Genomic DNA, 19,573 nt, shown 5'->3' on the forward strand with positions numbered 1-19,573 from the left:
TCTAGATGGGAGCACTCCTAAGACTAAACAGATGTCACCAGAGAAAACAAAATCACAGCAAAGAAAGCAGACCAACCAAATACTAACTAAAGGCAAAATATCAAATCACTACCCACTAAAAGCAGTTAACGAAAACACGAAAGAACACACAATAAAACAACCAACATATAAAGAATGGAGGAGGAGGAAAAAGAAGGGAGAGAAGAAAAGACTCTCCAGACAGTGTATATAACAGCTCAATAAGCGAGCTAAGTTAGGCAGTAAGATACTAAAGAAGCTAACCTTGAACCTTTGGTAACCACGAATCTAAGCCTGCAATGGCAATAAGTACATATCTTTCAATAGTCACCCAAAATGTAAATGGACTGAATGCACCAATCAAAAGACACAGAGTAACAGAATGGATAAAAGAGCAAGAGCCATCCATACGCTGCTTACAAGAAACTCACCTCAAACCCAAAGACATGCACAGACTAAAAGTCAAGGGATGGAAAAACATATTTCAGGCAAACAACAGAGAGAAGAAAGCAGGGGTTGCATTACTAGTATCAGACAAAATAGACTTCAAAACAAAGAAAGTAACAAGAGATAAAGAAGGACATTACATAATGATAAAGGGCTCAGTCCAACAAGAGGACATAACCAAAATGAATATATATGCACCCAACACAGGAGCACCAGCATATGTGAAACAAATACTAACAGAACTAAAGGGGGAAATAGAATGCAATGCACTCATTTTAGGAGACTTCAACACGCCACTCACCCAAAAGGATGGATCCACTGGGCAGAAAATAAGTAAGGACATGGAGGCACTGAACAATACACTAGAACAGATGGACCTAATAGACATCTATAGAACTCTATATACACATGAAACAGGATATACATTCTTCTCAAGAGCACATGGAACATTATCCAGAATAGACCACATACTAGCTCACAAAAATAACCTCAGTAAATTCCAAAAGATTGAACAAAATTCTACCAACCAACTTTTCAGACCACAAAGGTATAAAACTAGAAATAAATTCGACAAAGAAAACAAAAAGGCTCACAAACATGTGGAGGCTTAACAACATGCTCCTAAATAATCAATGGATCAACAAACAAATTAAAATAGAGATCAAGGAATATATGGAAACAAATGACAACAACAACACAAAGCCCCAACTTCTGTGGAATGCAGCGAAAGCAGTCTTAAGAGGAAAGTATATAGCGATCCAGGCACACTTAAAGAAGGAAGAACAATCCCAAATGAATAGTCTAACGTCACAATTATCAAAACTGGAAAAAGAAGAACAAATGAGGCCTAAAGTCAGCAGAAGGAGGGACATAATAAAGATCAGAGAAGAAATAAACAAAATTGAGAATAAAACAATAGAAAAAAATCAATGAAACCAAGAGCTGGTTCTTTGAGAAAATAAACAAAATAGATAAGCATCTAGCCAAACTTATTAAGAGAAAAAGAGAATCAACACACATCAACAGACTCAGAAACGAGAATGGAAAAATCACGACAGATTCCACAGAAATACAAAGAATTATTAAAGACTACTATGAAAGCCTATACGCCAAAAAGCTGGAAAACCTAGAAGAAATGGACAACTTCCTAGAAAACTACAACCTTCCAAGGCTGACCAAGGAAGAAACACAAAAGTTAAACAAACCAATTACAAGCAAAGAAATAAAAAAACTACCCAAGAACAAAACCCCTGGGCCAGACGGATTTACCTCGGAATTATATCAGACATACAGAGAAGAAATAATACCTATTCCCCTTAAAGTTTTCCAAAAAATAGAAGAGGAGGGAATACTCCCAAACTCATTCTATGAAGCCAACATCACCCGAATACCAAAACCAGGCAAAGACCCCACCAAAAAAGAAAATTACAGACCAATATCCCTGATGAATGTAGATGCAAAAATACTCAATAAAATGTTAGCAAACCGAATTCAAAAATATATCAAAAGGATCATACACCATGACCAATTGGAATTCATCCCAGGGATGCAAGGATGGTACAACATTCGAAAATCCATCAACATCATCCACCACATCACCAAAAAGAAGGACAAAAACCACATGATCATCTCCATAGATGCTGAAAAAGCATTCGACAAAATTCAACATCCATTCATGATAAAAACTATCAGCAAAATGGGTATAGAGGGCAAATACCTCAACATAATAAAGGCCATATATGATAAACCCACAGCCAACATCATACTGAACAGCGAGAAGCTGAAAGCTTTTCCTCTGAGATCGGGAACAAGACGGCGATGCCCACTCTCCCCACTGTTACTCAACATAGTGCTGGAGGTCCTAGCCACGGCAATCAGACAAAACAAAGAAATACAAGGAATCCAGATTGGTAAAGAAGAAGTTAAAGTGCCACTATTTGCAGATGACATGATATTGTACATAAAAAACCCTAAAGACTCCACTCCAAAACGACTAGAACTGATGTTGGAATACAGCAAAGTTGCAGGCTACAAAATTAACACACAGAAATCTGTGGCTTTCCTATACACTAACAATGAACCAATACAAAGAGAAATCAGGAAAACAACTCCGTTCACAAATTGCATCAAAAAGAATAAAATAGCTAGGAATAAACTGAACCAAGGAAGTGAAAGACCTATACCCTGAAAACTGCAAGACACTTTTAAGAGAAATTAAAGCGGACACTAACAAATGGAAACTTATCCCATGCTCTTGGCTAGGAAGAATTAATATCGTCAAAATGGCCATCCTGCCCAAAGCAATATACAGATTTGATGCAATCCCTATCAAATTACAAGCAACATTCTTCAACGAACTGGAACAAATAGTTCAAAAATTCATACGGAAACACCAAAGACGCCAAATAGCCAAAGCAACCCTGAGAAAGAAGAATAAAGTGGGGGGGATCTCACTCCCCAACTTCAAGCTCTACTACAAAGCCATAGTAATCAAGACAATTTGGTACTGGCACAAGAACAGAGCCACAGACCAGTGGAACAGATTAGAGACTCCAGACATTAACCCAAACATATATGGTCAATTAATATTTCATAAAGGAGCCATGGACATACAATGGGGAAATGGGAAATGACAGTCTCTTCAACAGATGGTGCTGGCAAAACTGGACAGCTACATGTTAGAGAATGAAACTGGACCACTGTCTAACCCCATACACAAAAGTAAATTTGAAATGGATCAAAGACCTGAAATGTAAGTCATGAAACCATAAAACTCTTAGAAAAAAACATAGGCAAAAATCTCTTACACATAAACATGAGTGACCTCTTCTTGAACATATCTCCCCGGGCAAGGAAAACAAAAGCAAAAATAAACAAGTGGGACTATATTAAGCTGAAAAGCTTCTGTACAGCAAAAGACACCATCAATAGAACAAAAAGGTACCCTACAGTATGGGAGAATATATCTGTAAATGACAGATCCGATAAAGGCTTGACATCCAAAATATATAAAGAGCTCACACACCTCAGCAAACAAAAATCAAATAATCCAATTAAAAAATGGTCAGAGGAACTGAACAGACAGTTCTCCAAAGAAGAAATTCAGATGACCAACAGATACATGAAAAGATGCTCCACATCGCTAATTATCAGAGAAATGCAAATTAAAACTACAATGAGGTATCACCTCACACCAGTAAGGATGGCCGCCATCCAAAAGACAAACAACAACAAATGTTGGCGAGGCTGTGGAGAAAGGGGAACCCTCCTACACTGCTGGTGGGAATATAAATTAGTTCAACCATTGTGGAAAGCAGTATGGAGGTTCCTCAAAATGCTCAAAATAGACTTACCATTTGACCCAGGAATTCCACTCCTAGGAATTTACCCTAAGAATGCAGCACTCCAGTTTGAAAAAGACAGATGCACCCCTATGTTTATCGCTGCACTATTTACAATAGCCAAGAAATGGAAGCAACCTAAGTGTCCATCAGTAGATGAATGGATAAAGAAGATGTGGCACATATACACAGTGGAATATTATTCAGCCATAAGAAGAAAACAAATCCTACCATTTGCAACAACATGGATGGAGCTAGAGGGTATTATGTTCAGTGAAATAAGCAAAGCGGAGAAAGAGAAATACCAAATGATTTCACTCATCTGTGGAGTATAAGAACAAAGGAAAAACTGAAGGAACAAAACAGCAGCAGAATCACAGAACCCAAGAATGGACTAACAGGTACCAAAGGGAAAGGGACTGGGGAGAGTGGATGGGTAGGGAGGGATAAGGGGGGGAAGAAGAAAGGGGGTATTATGATTAGCATGCATAATGTTGGGGGTGGGAGAAAGGGGAGGGCTGTGCAACACAGAGAAGACAAGTAGTGATTCTACAACATTTTGCTATGCAGATGGACAGTGACTGTAATGGGGTTTGTGGGGGGGACTTGGTATAGGGGAGAGCCTAGTAAACATAATATTCTTCATATAATTGTAGATTAATAAAAACAAAAAAAAGAGAAAGAAAAGGGGGATTACTCCCTGAATGGATAAAACTAACTGCAAATCAACGAGTAATGCATGCTTTACATATCCTTAATTTTGATCTTTTAAAGGGTGTCAGATGATCAGCTAAGGAAGTACATTTTTCTGATAATATTCCTTTCTCTTAAAAAAAAAAAGGCAGTTCCTGTGTGGTGATCTCCAATAGGTTCTTCACAATGGTATAAAGGTCATATCAAAGTGTGGGCAAAGGGTTTGTTTGTGTCTATACGGAGGATCAAAGCCTAATTTGGCTACACAGAAAACGAATTAAGATACGATATGAAGAAGAACTTCCAACATCAACATCTTCTGGAAGAGTCATTCCAGAAGATGATCATCAAAAAGCTTCAACAAAGATCCTGGCGCTGCTGCAGTTGTAGCAGCATTCATCCCACCGGTTCCTGGACTTGCCATTGGAATGAAGAAGGAGATATCTAAGCTGGCCTGTGCATACAGTAAAACAACAAATTTGACTGGATCTATACTGTCGGAACTCAACCAAGAATTTGGAGAAGTGCAAGTTGCAGTGCTCCAAAATCGTGCAACTATAGACTATCTACTGTTAAAAGAACATACTGGATGTGAAGAGTTCCCAGGAATGTGTTGTCTTAATTTGTCTGATTTTTCTCAAACTATTCAAATTCAGTTAGACAATATCCATCATATCATTGATAAGTTTTCACAAATGCCTAGGGTACCTAACTGGTTTTCTTGGTTTCACTGGATATGGCTGGTAATTGTAGGTCTGCTTTTGTTATGTAGTTGTTTTCCTATTATGTTAATGTGTGTGTGCAATTTAATTAGTAGTTTAAAAACTATACATGCTTATGATTCTCTACAAGAAGATATGTCAAAGAAACAATCAATCTTCCCATGTTTTCTTCCATATGCTACTTCTATAGCTTTTCTTCTTCCTTCCTAATTACAACCCTTTAGTAGAATTCGTGTCTCATATCGAAAATTACCGAGTATCATAATTCTTCCAAGTGGTAAAGATACCTCAAGACAAATGCTGGGCATAGAAGCCACAGGGCATAAATCTGCAAAGAAGTAAAAAGCTAACCTTTTCAAACAATATTGCTTCTCTCTCACTTACCAACTTTACATTTTTCTGTATGGCCCCTGGAGATGGCTGGTTAGCCAGAGACGGGTAAGATTCCTCAAGGGAGGAACAGCCTAAGACAGGCACAGTCACAGAGGGGCCATCAGGAGAGAAATTGGGGATCAACAGAGGAGAGGCTTAGAACCTCATCAACCCTGTTTTGAGAGAAATCTTCTGCATCCGTGGATGTTTTGTTGCCCTTGTCTAGCTTGGATTAATACTTAGTCTATAGGCACAGACCTGATCATCTACATTTGCCCTCTTACAGCACTAAATTATGTTTTCTACCTTTATCTTGCATCTACCTACCACTTCAGCATTTTATTAAAAAAAAATAACAAAATAAGGGAGAAATGTGGGATTCACATATAAATCAAGTATAAAAATCAAACGAATAATCATATCTGACTTGATTGTTTATAGTTCATGATGCGTGATCAAAACCGAAAATTTCTGTGATATGACTGCCCTTGCACTGTTCACTATGTAAGAACTTATTCACTATGTAAGAACTTGTTTGTTATGCTTCAGAAGATTGGAGACTGTTGAGAAATAGGCTTGGGGTTGATTAATGACTGTGCACTGAGTCCCCTATACAGAATTTTATTGTTGTTAACAACCATTTGATCAATAAATATGAGAGATGCCCTCTGAAAAAAAAAGTATATGATATAATTCAACACCATTCATAACTCAGAAGCACACAAGCTCGGAAAAAAAGGAATATTCATCGCACCTTTGCTCATAACAGCAAAAAAGAAAACTCAAATGTGCATCAAGAAGAGAATAAAAATATGTGGTACAGTTGCACAACAGAGTACTATTTATATTGTGTTCTATATCATGTAGTATTATATACATTATACATGTGTGGTATATTTGCACACTAGAGTATGATTAACTGGAAACATACATAAGCGTTAGTAACAATATTGAATAAAAGATTCAAATTGCAAAACAAAGACTATTAAGGTGTCATTTTTATAAAACTCAAAGAAGCAAACTTAAATACAGTGTTTGGGAGGATATACATATGTGATAACGTTTTAAAACGGAAGGGAAAGAAACAGTGCAAGATGGGGACTGGACAGGACAGATTAAGAGTACATAATCTATCTAACAATATTAGTAATGTTCTTAGAATGGGTGGTGGTTCAAAATATTTACAAAGCTTTATAATTTATGCATGTGACATTTTTAAATATAGTAGGTATTTCTTTTTATAAAAAGGTCTTCAATAAACGTTCCACAATAAAACCACAAGACAACAATTATTCTTTGAATTCTTAACTCTTACTAGTTGCCACATATTTAACAGGGTAAGAAAACCCTCCAAAAATAAAAAATGCTAAAAAATATTTAAGTGACATATCCCTCTCTTCTATACGGTCCTCCTCTAGCTAGATTCTCACATCATAACTCATACCAGTTTCCTTCTCCCTTGATGAGGCTACACATTTCATCAAGTAACCTAAAGCATGCTGAGTTCTAGGCGGCAGTAATCAGGTTACACTGAAATGCTCTCAGATCATGGAAAGCCCAAACCAACTTGGATAGAGTGAAGGTTCCTGTAGCCAGAATTCTCACCGAGCTGTAGCTGGCTAGCTCACTACACATACGTGGGCGATATATGTGGTTATTGACTCTATATAAAGAGCTCTGTCCAGTGCTCTGGGCGACAGAGTGGTACAGCTGCAAGGCTGCAGGACAGAGGAGCAGAGGCTGGAGTGGTGGCAGTGCCACAAGGATAGAGACTGAGGCGGCTGCGGGGGTATAGAGGCCCAGAGGCAAAGACCGGCTTGCTGCATGCAGACTCCCTCTGAGTGGACGGGATTCCAGTGATTGATGTGCCACCGTGGAAATAAAGTTGGGTATAACCCTTTCACCCCAAGAACATTCTGCTGTCAATTCTTTGATCACATTGAATCCATGGTAAACTTGTCCAGGAGTGAAACCCATTGGGAAGACACCAACTTGAGAAAGATCTACTCAAAATGTAATTGATCCAACGTTCAAGGGATCCCAATATGAAGGAAGGATCAGTTTCACTATCACTAAGGAGCCAAGCTTGTGGCAAACAGTAGAGAGGAAGGGGAAAGTGACATTACAAAGACAAGAACATTCCAGGCAAGGACACAGACAGAAAAATTAATAATTCTCCAAATGCTAGCTTCTAATGTGTGCAAGGCTCTCCCCAAATTTATGGCTACTGAAATTCCAAACTAAATTAATTAAAATGAAATTAAAACTTCTGTTCTTCAGTTCTACTAGTCACATTTCAAGTGCTCAACCATCACATGCAGCTTGTAGCTATTAAGCAGCTAGACATTATTACCACAAACCATCTCTGCAGTCTATTCTGGAGGGACTGCTATAGATGGAAGTGTTCCTAGGGTTGGATAGCTGTCACCAGAGGTAGTAAAACCACGGTAGGGAGGGTGGAGCAGCTGATTGCGAGGCAATGCAAAATTAAATTGACTATCCCCAAAGTCAATCAAGGATTAGGCAAAAAGTACAGAATTTGGTTCCTAATATATTAAGAATGAAGGAGGAAGGAAAAGGAGGAGAAATAGAAAAGAACCTTTAGATTGTGTTCGTAACAGCATACTAAGTGAGTTAAGTTAGACTCTTAGATAGTAAGGAAAGTAACCTGGAACCTTTGGTAGCAACGAATCTAAAGCCTGAAATGGCACTAAGTACATACCTATCAATAATCACCCTAAATGTAAATGGACTGAATGCACCAATCAAAAGACATAGAGTCACTAAATGGATAAGAAAACAAGACCCATCTCTATGCTGCTTACAAGAGACTCACTTCAAATCCAAAGACATGCACAGACTAAAAGTCAAGGGATGGAAAAAGATATTTCATGCAAACAATAGGGAGAAAAGAGCAGGTGTTGCAGTACTAGTATCAGACAAAATAGACTTCAAAACAAAGAAAGTAACAAGAGATAAAGAAGGACATTACATAATGATAAAGGGCTCAGTCCAACAAGAGGACATAACCAAAATAAATATATATGCACCCAACACAGGAGCACCAGCATATGTGAAACAAATACTAACAGAACTAAAGGGGGAAATAGAATGCAATGCACTCATTTTAGGAGACTTCAACACGCCACTCACCCCAAAGGATAGATCCACTGGGCAGAAAATAAGTAAGGACATGGAGGTACTGAACAATACACTAGAACAGATGGACCTAATTGACATCTATAGAACTCTATATACAAATAAAACAGGATATACATTCTTCTCAGGTGCACATGGAATATTCTTCAGAATAGACCACATACTAGGCCACAAAAAGAGCCTCAGTAAATTCAAAAAGACTGAAATTCTACCAACCAACTTTTCAGACCACAAAGGTATAAAACTAGAAATAAATTGTACAAAGAAAGCAAAAAGGCTCACAGATACATGGAGGGTTAACAACACGTTTCTAAATAGTCAGTGGATCAATGACCAAATTAAAATGGAGATCCAGCAATATATGGAAATAAATGACAACAACAACACAAAGCCCCAACTTCTGTGGGATGCAGCGAAAGCAGTCTTAAGAGGAAAGTATATAGCAATCCAGGCATATTTAAAGAAGGAAGAACAAACCCAAATGAATAGTCTAACGTCACAATTATCAAAATTGGAAAAAGAACAAATGAGGCCTAAAGTCAGTAGAAGGAGGGACATAATAAAGATTAGAGAAGAAATAAACAAAATTGAGAAGAACAAAACAATAGAAAAAAATCAATGAAACCAACAGCTGGTTCTTTGAGAAAATATACAAAATAGATAAGCCTCTAGCCAGACTTATTAAGAGAAAAAGAGAATCAACACACATCAACAGAATCAGAAATGAGAAAAGAAACATCCCAACGGACCCAACAAAAATACAAAGAATTATTAGAGACTACTATGAAAACCTATGTGCTAAGAAGCTGGAAAACCTAGAAGAAATGGACAACTTCCTAGAAAAATACAACCTTCCAAGACTAATCAAGGAAGAAACACAAAATCTAAACAAACCAATTACCAGCAAAGAAATTGAAGCGGTAATCAAAAAACTACTCCCCCAAAAAAACCCCCGGGCCAGATGAACTTACCTTGGAATTTTATCAGACATACACAGAAGATATAATACCCATTCTCCTTAAAGTTTTCCAAAAAATAGAAGAGGGGGGAATACTCCCAAACTCATTCTATGAAGCCAGCATCACCCGAATACCAAAACCAGGCAAAGACCCCACCAAAAAAGAAAATTACAGACCAATATCCCTGATGAATGTAGATGCAAAAATACTCAATAAAATATTAGCAAACTGAATTCAAAAATATATCAAGAGGATCATACACCATGACCAAGTGGGATTCATCCCAGGGATGCAAGGATGGTACAACATTCGAAAATCCATCAACATCATCCACCACATCAACAAAAGAAGGACAAAAACCACATGATCATCTCCATAGATGCTGAAAAAGCATTCGACAAAATTCAACATCCATTCATGATAAAAACTCTCAGCAAAATGGGCCTGGAGGGCAAGAACCTCAACATAATAAAGGCCATATATGACCAACCCGCAGCCAACATCATACTGAACAGCGAGAAGCTGAAAGCTTTTCCTCTGAGATTGGGAACAAGACAGGGATGCCCACTCTCCCCACTGTTATTTAACATAGTACTGGAGGTCCTAGGCACGGCAACTAGACAAAACAAAGAAATACAAGGAATCCAGATTGGTAAAGAAGAAGTTAAACTGTCACTATTTGCAGATGACATGATATTGTACATAAAAAACCCTGAAGACTCCACTCCAAAACTACTAGAACGGATATCAGAATTCAGCAAAGTTGCAGGATACAGAATTAACACACAGAAATCTGTGGCTTTCCCATGTATTTCTTTAATAAGAAAATTTATTTCCATGGAAAAAATTTTTAATTAAAAAAGAGCTACAAGCACAGAGAAGGCACACAGTGGATGTGTGGCATCTTACTACACTGATGGACAGTAGCTGCATTGGGGTATGGGTGGGGACTTGACAATACGGGTATATGTAGTAACCACATTGTTTTTTCATGTGAAACCTTCATAAGAGTGTATATCAATCATACCTTAATAAAAATAATAAATAAATAAATAGATATATAAATAAATATAAGTCAATCAATTAATCAATCAAGCTACTAAAGAAGTTGCTATCCAGAAGAAGGTAAGCAGGCAATCTACATTTTTCATTACCTGACTTCATTTCACTAGCCTGAACAGTCAGAGATCTAATGCTAAGCCTTGGCTCTTGGTTGGTGGCAATTTCAGTCTAGCTTCTTGAAGATTTCGCCACAAAACAATGTTATGCTTTAATATACTATAGACCTAAACTTTCATTCCTTTACAAAAATTGGCCTCTGACACCTCAAAGAACAAGGTTTCTCCTGACACAGATAAACATGTTAAAAGGTGTGGATTACTCTCACCCATATGTATTTCAGCTACACACATGTGCATGTGGTTCACATGGTAGAACCTTTTACTGAGGGTTTTTAGCCTTTTACTGAGGTTTCAGCAGGCAGCAATTTGAAGGAACTTTTCAGAATCTTAATATTCCATATTAAACCACTTCATTTAAGTGTTTATGAAAGTTAAATGTATCTTGACAATAGCAAAAGCATCTCTTGTAAACTTAACTTTTATCAAGAGAATTACTCTGAAATTAAGGTGAGCACGGGAATGAAATTTGCTTTAACCTAATGAACTCTATTCTCAAACCCCCCTTCACATTTAGAAACTACCTTCCACAGGTTTTTTCACTTTAAGACAGGCTTCAGTGAGCCAGTAGCTCCCCGGAGTATCAAATGTTTTATTTCATTCACTACCTTTGGATGAAGGAAATGATGAAACTACCTGGTGTACCAGGCCCTCTCTCTTGCACTAGGAAGACTTAATAGTAGTAGTGACTCAAATTCAGAGACTCGTAGTAAGTTCATCAGTAACTCAAATTTATAGAAAGTAGGATGGCGGCTTGCCAGGAGCTGGGGAGTGAAGAGAATGGACAGTTATTGTTTAACAGGTGTGAAGTTTCAGTTTGGGGAGATGAAGAAGTTCTACAGGTGGATGGTGTTGATGGTTACACAACAATGTGAATAAACAATGCCAATGAACTGTATACCTAAAAATGGTTAATAAATTTTACGTGTATTTTGCCACAGCAAAAAAAAATTGAAAATATATACTAGAACTAGCATTTCAGCCTGCTTTGGACTTCAACAAAATGGAAGACTAAGCCATGAGTTTAACTTCCTAGTCCAAGTTTTACCACCTGCACCCTTCTTCCCATCCACATCAACTCTATAAAATATTGAGGCAACCCAGTGGAAACAGGCTGGGGAAAACCAGTGGCTCCCTTATCCTGACTTGCTTCTCTTATTCTCCTAGGACATTTCCCAAATCAGTGTTCAGATCCCAAAGTCAGGAAATCTCGATGGTATGGCAGGTTTGGTTTAAATAACAGGTATCCTGACAGGTCACTACCACTGCCTCATCAAACTTAGAGTTCAATCTCCTCCTCCCTTGTGTCAGGAACCCTAACATTTCCCTAGCAACCTGAAAGCCAAATACGCAACTTCCTAGCTGGGCAAAGAGGTTTACAGGAAACCCACTAAATCAAATAACATAGTTCATAGTACTACACTCTCTCCACTGTACAATTCTCTAGCTACAAGTGGCCCCCATCCCTAAATATCCACGTCAGAATGAATTCTCACTAGGAAATTGTTTAAATAGCCTCGACAAGATGTCTACTACTCTGCTCACTAACTAGATGAAGCCTTAACCTAGAAAGGGTTCCACCTTTTTGGCTTAACACATACCTGGTGATGAAGCTGGAGTCCTGTTAGAAGTGTCTCCATTTGCTCCAGAAGAATATGTGTCCTGTAACAAGGAAGGAAATACCAGTATATCTTTGAATAATGAGAATGGGTCATCTAACTCACAAATACTAGAAAAATTTAACAACTGGGTTTTACTCAAAACAAAACAGCAGAGTGAAGATCTTCTGGGTCACTGGATATTCCTTTATTAACATAAATAACTTTAAAATTAACATTCATTAACTTTAACATTGTATGTATAGCATATTCATATATCACTGAAAACAGTGGTCGGCAAACTGCAGCCATGAGCTCAATCTGGTGGGCCACAAGTTTTTGTAAATAAAGTTTTACTTGAACACTGCCACCCTCAGTATACCTACGGCTGCTCTCTCACTACGATAGCAAAGTTGCAACAGACACCAGAAGTCCTGCAAAATCTAATCTGGCCCTTCTGGAAAGTTTGCTGACACTTGACTTAGGTTTAGCCACCCAAAAACCTGAAAAGTACAAGCAAATACTATTATTAAATAAAATATGACCAAAGAAATACATGAATAAATCAATGCCTGCCAATATGCAACACAGTTTACAGAGTTTGGTGTTTCACAGTATACTCATCAGCACTGCACAGGAGAATAGCAGACAACTTCTATAGTAAAGTACTACAGAAATCTACTCCTAAAACTTTTCAGTTGTGTTTATATAAAGTGAAACAAATTGTGTTCACATTTTTATAGAAGGAATTCACTCTAAAATAAAACCTCACACATGCACTAAAAACCATGTGTGTTTGAGTGTGTGCATGTATGTTGCAGGGGCACTACAAATGCAGTGAAGTGGTGTATGTCACCTACAGGGTCAGGATACTCATGGTTAATTTCAATCAAAATTTTTGCAGCAATAGCTGGAGATTGCCCTTGATCTTAAATACTGACTGGCCCTTTTTCTCTTCTTTAGTCCCCCCTCCAAATTTATTTGTTATTATTGCTTATGCATTTTACAATAGTAAAATGGCTGTTGGACTCAGAAAATTCAACTTGAATAGCATCAGCAGCTAAATGTCAACTTAATTTTGGACTCTTCCAACATTTCTTAGGGTGTGTCTGGGTTAACAAACCTTGAGTAACTTTCTTCTCTCACTTTTACCTCCTACGGTGTCCTTATCATCATTAATCTACTCCTTTATTTCCCTTCACATAAGCTTCTATTTAGGGCAAAACTTTCAGAATAGAACTCTGAAATTTTTGCACATGAAAATCAGAATTCAATAACTTAAGAATGAAAAGTGACCTAAAATTTACAGATGATACCTTATAATTAACTGACTGCATTACAATGGTCATGATATTCCTTCAAATAATTTCCTTTAAATAAACCCAAAGCTGGAGGGAGTGCACTAAGGTAGGTATCTTCAGGTAAGATTTTTTTCTAAAATTTCTTTCACAAAAGACACTAAAATGACTTCACCACCACTTTTATAAAGGTTTAGAGTCACCCAATTACTTTTCTGTTATTAAAAACAGAAAGTGCATCCTTAAAATGCCTTGGGATTTTGTTAATTACTACAGTTCAAAGTTCCAATTTATGGTGACCATAGACATTAATAAGACAAATAAGAAGAGTAACCCAGTTTCCCTATTTAAAGTGAAACCCTGAGGACTTCATTCTCTTTTCTAGTAGCCAAAGTATCATTGAGTGAATAGAACCAAAAAGGGCTGGTTTTGTTAAGTGTTATAAAGCTGACAAAAGGTAACGAAACACTTTGGCACTAAAAAAATGAAAACCTACTATTATTAGATGATCTTCAAGCTATGGAATTTAACAACCCACGTACATGGAATTTATAAATTCCAAGTCAAATTTTGAAATAAAACATCTGAATTTTTTTCTCACAATTCACCATAAAAAAATTCTTAACCTTTTTCATTACCTTAAAAATGACTTTATATTCTCTTCAGCTATTGCACCACTTCTCTGCCCCTCTGAAAACAAAACGTCTATAGTTGCTGCCCTCCTCTCTCTCATATCCCATTTCTCCTTCAAGGCACTCTAGTCTAGCCTCTATCCTCAGCTCTGCACTGAAAACGCATTTAATAAGGAAATCATGCAATAGAATTACTACTTTTATGTTTCATACAACCAGAGCTCTCAGCCACATTAGAAATGACTATTTCCTTCCTCTCTACAGCATTCTTTTTTTTGGCTTAAGAAACACTCCCCATCAGCCAACCCCTCTTCGAACTCCTTTGCTACCTCCTCTAGTGGACCTCTAAGGTGGAGTGTCCCAGAACTCATGGCAAAGCCCTCTAAATCTGTTTTATACCATCTGACTTTACCTAATCCCATAACTTTAAATCCATTAACATGCAGAAAACTCCCAAATTTATATCTATGGCACTGATCCCTCTCCTAAGCAAAAAATTCGTATAACCTACTGACTGGCATCTTCACTTGCTTTCATGGGCATCTCAAACATAGCAAATACAGATCTCTTCATTTTTTTATTCCCTCCCAAATCTGTTCATTTTCCACTGATACCCCATTTCAGTTACTGGCACCATCGTCCATCTAGTTGCTTATGTTAATCACCCTTGATTACTCTTACTCCCCCGCCCTTACCTAGTACATCCAGTCCTATTAACTCTGTCCACAACTGCCTCCAGGTTCCTTTCCTTCTCCTTCTCCCATTCCTTCTCTGCCTTCATTGTCTACCACTCATCTTATCTCCCTGCTTTTTAGCCGTACTAACTGTAGTAGGCTGAAAATGTCACCCAAAGATAGGAAACGCTAAGTCCTGCAATTTATAAATATTATCCTATTTGGAAAAAGGGGTCTTACAGATACAATTAAGGATTTTGAAATGTAGTTACTCTGGATTATCTGGATGGGCCTTAATTGTCATCACAAATGCCCTTCTAAGACAGGCATACAGTAAAAACTGGAACACAGGAGGCCAGATGAAGACGGCAGAAAGAGATGTAGCTATGAGCCAAAGAATACTTAACAGCCACCATAAGCTAGAAGAAGAGGCATGGATTCTCTCCTAGAGCCTACAGAAAGAGAACAGCCCTACTGACACCTTGATTTCTAATTTCTGACCTCCAGAACTGTGAGAGAACAAATTCCTATTGCTTTTAGCCACCTAGTTTGTGGTAATTTGTTACAGCAACAGTAAGAAACTAACACATTGTATTTCTTCCTGTTATCCTGATATCTTAAGTTTGCTCCCTACTCAGGCCCTCAGCATGTGATGTCTGGCTGGGCTTCCTTCAGGTCTGGGATCATTAGTCATTGTCTCAGGGAAGCTTTTCCTCTCTACCTAATCTAAATCCACGTCACCCTAGTCACACACACACATTTTCTAATTTCTTTTTCACAGCCCTTTTCACTATTTATATTATTATTTGGTTCTTAAAAACGTGCTTGTTCTGGAGGATTAAAGATGGCGGTGTGAGAGGTAAGACAGAAACCTCCACCCAAGACCACATATATGGAAATATAGTTAATACAAGTAATCCTGAAAGAGCAACAGGAAAGAAGGCTGTACCAGACTGCATAGACCTGGAGAAAAGAACAGACCTCACAGAACAGGGTAACATACCAAAGCTGTGATCTGGCAGGACCCAAGCCCTTCCCCCATCCCAGCTCACCAGCAGGAAGGAGAGAAACGGAGTGGGGAGGGGGTGGAGGCCTAGGACTACTGAAAACTCAGCCCTAGAGATTTGCTCTGGAAGCAGGAACCTACATGGCATGGTGCTCTGGAGATTAGTGGGGTTGGAAAGCTAAGACAGGTGGAATACGGGGAGAGACTGAGATTCCAGCTGCTTGTGGAAAACAGGGATCCACATCCAGGTGCTCTGGGACAAAAGAAAGGTCTTAGGGTTAGGGTTAGGGTATACTAGAATACACTTCTTTTGGTCTTTTATCTTCTCAAGGAAATGAATACTTGTAGAGGTTTTTTTGTTTTAACATGGTAGGGATTTGCTCAAATATCTGTCAGGTCTGCTATTCAAATGAACTTACCGGACAATTTATGAACCTTGAAAATGCCTCTTCACTGTCCAGTTTAGGGTACCATTCAGACACTTCCACATTTTCCTTCCCTAGCCCTTAAAAGATTTTACTAATATCTCTTTCATTTTATGCTCAGAATCCTCTGAAATGTATCAGAGTATTTCATCAACTTTTACAGAATACCAAGATTTCATCTTCTATTCTAGGCTCCATGTCAAATAAAACTGAGTTAGGTTGTCCAAATAAACTGATCAGACAGCTTACATGAGATAGTGAGTCATATAAAATTAGAATTATGAGGAAAATCGCTCTTTCCTCCTTTAGTCCCACCCAGAAGTTTAAGTCCTAAAATGCAAACAGTATCTTCCTTCATCCCTTCATTTGAGTAGCCAGTCCCAGCTAGAAATCAGCCCTATTCAGCTCACCAGCTGAACTCTGGTCCCTTCTTCAGTTTCTCCAGCGTTGCTGCATGGAGTCCTCTTCTAAAATTAATGGAACTCCTTCAGCACCTCCAGAGCTGCAGAACTCCACCTCTGAGTCACATGTGTCACACACAAACCCTGGAAGCTATCAGGTCACACAAAAAAGAGCAAGGCACCTCAAAATTCAGATATAACTAAAGCCAGGAACAAATGTGACTGCTCCAAGAGTTTACATCCTAGGCCAAAATTTCTGTATGTGAGAGCATTCTTGAAATAAAAGTGTTACATTCTTTTCCTCAAGCAAAAACACTTTACCATCAAAACTCATACTGAAGAGAGGAGGAGCCAAGATGGCAGCATGAGTAGGGCAGCAGAAATCTCCTCCCAAAACCATATATATTTTTGAAAATACAACAAATACAACCATTCCTAAAAGAGAGACCAGAGGATACAGTACAACAGCCAGGCTACATCTACATCTGCGAGAACTCAGCATCTCACAAAGGGGGTAAGAGAAAAGCCGCGGCCCAGCGGGACCCGAGCACTTCCCCTACCCCAGCTTCCCGGAGGGAAGAAAGGAGTCGGAGCGGGCAGGGAGTGGAAGTGCAGGACTGCTGAATAACCAGCTACAGTTATCCACACCTGGAGCGCAGACACACATTGCATAGTGTGCTGGATATTAGAGAAATGGAAAAGTAAAATCTGCGAGCGGCCTACAGTATGGGACAATATATTCTGAAATAACAGATCTGATAAAGGGTTGACATGCAAAATATATAAAGAGCTCACGCACCTCAACAAACAAAAAGCAAATAATCCAATTAAAAAATTCTTAGATGAGCTGAACAGACTGTTCTCCAAAGAAGAAATTCAGATGACCAGCAGGCACATGAAAAGATACTCCACGTTGCTTGCCATCAGAGAAATGCAAATTAAAACCACAATGAGATATCACCTCACACCAGTAAGGATGGCTACCATCCAATAGACAAACAACAACAAATGTTGGCGAGGTTGCAGAGAAAGGGGAAGCCTCCTACACTGCTGGTGGGAATGTAAACTAGATCAACCATTGTGGAAAGCAGTATGAAGGTTCCTCAAAAAGCTCAAAATATAAATACCATTTGACCCAGGAATTCCACTTCTAGGAATTTACCCTAAGAATGCAGCATCCCAGTATGAAAAAGACAGATGCACCCCTATGTTTATCGCAGCACTATTTACAACAGCCAAGAAATAGAAGCAACCTAAGTGTCCATCAGTAGATGAATGGATAAAGAAGAGGCGGTACATATACACAATGGAATATTATTCAGCCATAAGAAGAAAACAAATCCTACCATTTCCAACAACATGGATGGAGCTAGAGGGTATTATGCTCAGGGAAATAAGCCAGGTGGAGAAAGACAAGTACCAAATGATTTCACTCATATATGGAGTATGAGAACAAAGGAAAAACTGAAGGAACAAAATGGCAGCAGAATCACAGAACCCAAGAATGGACTAACAGGTACCAAAGGGAAAGGGACTGGGGAGGATGGGTGGGAAGGGAGGGATAAGGGCAGTTAAAAAGAAAGGAGGTATTACAATTAGCATATATAATGTGGGGGGGGCATGGGGAGGGCTGTGCAACACACAGAAGACAAGTAGTGATTCTACACCATCTTACTATGCTGATGCTGAAGGACAGTGACTGTAATGGGGTTTGTGGGGGGACTTGGTGAAGGGGTGAGGCTAGTAAACATAATGTTCTGCATGTAATTGTAGATTAATGGTAACAAAATAATAATAATAATTACAGTTCAGGATGGACTAATTATCTCAAGCTGTTGCCACTTTCATCAGAAGAGTATTTACCTTCTGAAAAATGCCACCAAAAAAAAAAAAAGGCAAACAGGTCAGGTCAGAAGTGATCACTGTGTAGACTTAGTCTCATGGTCGTCTAAGAAGACACATTACAGTTAGTGAGCAAACCCCGTACACTCACCATACTCACCCGTTCCAATACCCATCCCAGCAAGTTTGATGCAACGTACAAATGCCTGAACACTGGGATGTCTGCACTACATAATTGTTGACCATGAGATGTTTCTTAACCACACATATTTCACTGCTCTAACCCTAGGTAGATTGTGAACTCACTTCAAAATCTAGAACTAGGAGGTTCCAGCAGCTACCAGAGACATGGCTTATTAGTTCAAAATTATGTACACATAAGTCAAAAATATTAAATCTCTAAATAAAGATCCTGGAAAGCATTCAGAAATGGCTTGTGACAGGTAATTGTTTAAGCTATACCAATCAAAGACAGTCTCAGAGCCACACAACTGCAGAAGCCCAGCAGTCCCCTGAGGTGGAAATTCTATTGGACCAACCCACCAAAATGGTCGCTTTAAAAGACCCCAAATTTCTCCAACGTAAAAATGTCACGTATTCTTCCTTAGTTTCTGTCCTTTTTATTCAACCACAGCAGACAAACAAAGCTGTTGACTGCACCCTGTTCCTTCAAGTCAAATAAGCCAAATAACTAAGTGGACAACCAGAGCCAAGTGCTAAGGTTGGAGACAAATGCAAAAAATTTACACATTGGGCCCACACAAATATGTATTAAGAGTCATAATGTAGAATTGTTAACATAAATTAA

General features: G+C 38.5%; 1 protein-coding gene across 1 annotated transcript in view; it reads right to left on the reverse strand.

Annotated features, from left to right (window-relative positions):
* Positions 1 to 19,573, reverse strand: part of LOC130681894 (probable ATP-dependent RNA helicase DDX4) — a 78,802-nt gene that overhangs the window by 56,572 nt on the left and 2,657 nt on the right. The window contains 1 exon segment of the mRNA XM_057495664.1: positions 12,491 to 12,551. Within this exon segment, the coding sequence (XP_057351647.1) occupies positions 12,491 to 12,551 (61 nt within the window).

This window comes from Manis pentadactyla, chromosome X (assembly GCF_030020395.1).
Source record: "Manis pentadactyla isolate mManPen7 chromosome X, mManPen7.hap1, whole genome shotgun sequence".
Lineage (NCBI taxonomy): Eukaryota > Metazoa > Chordata > Mammalia > Pholidota > Manidae > Manis > Manis pentadactyla.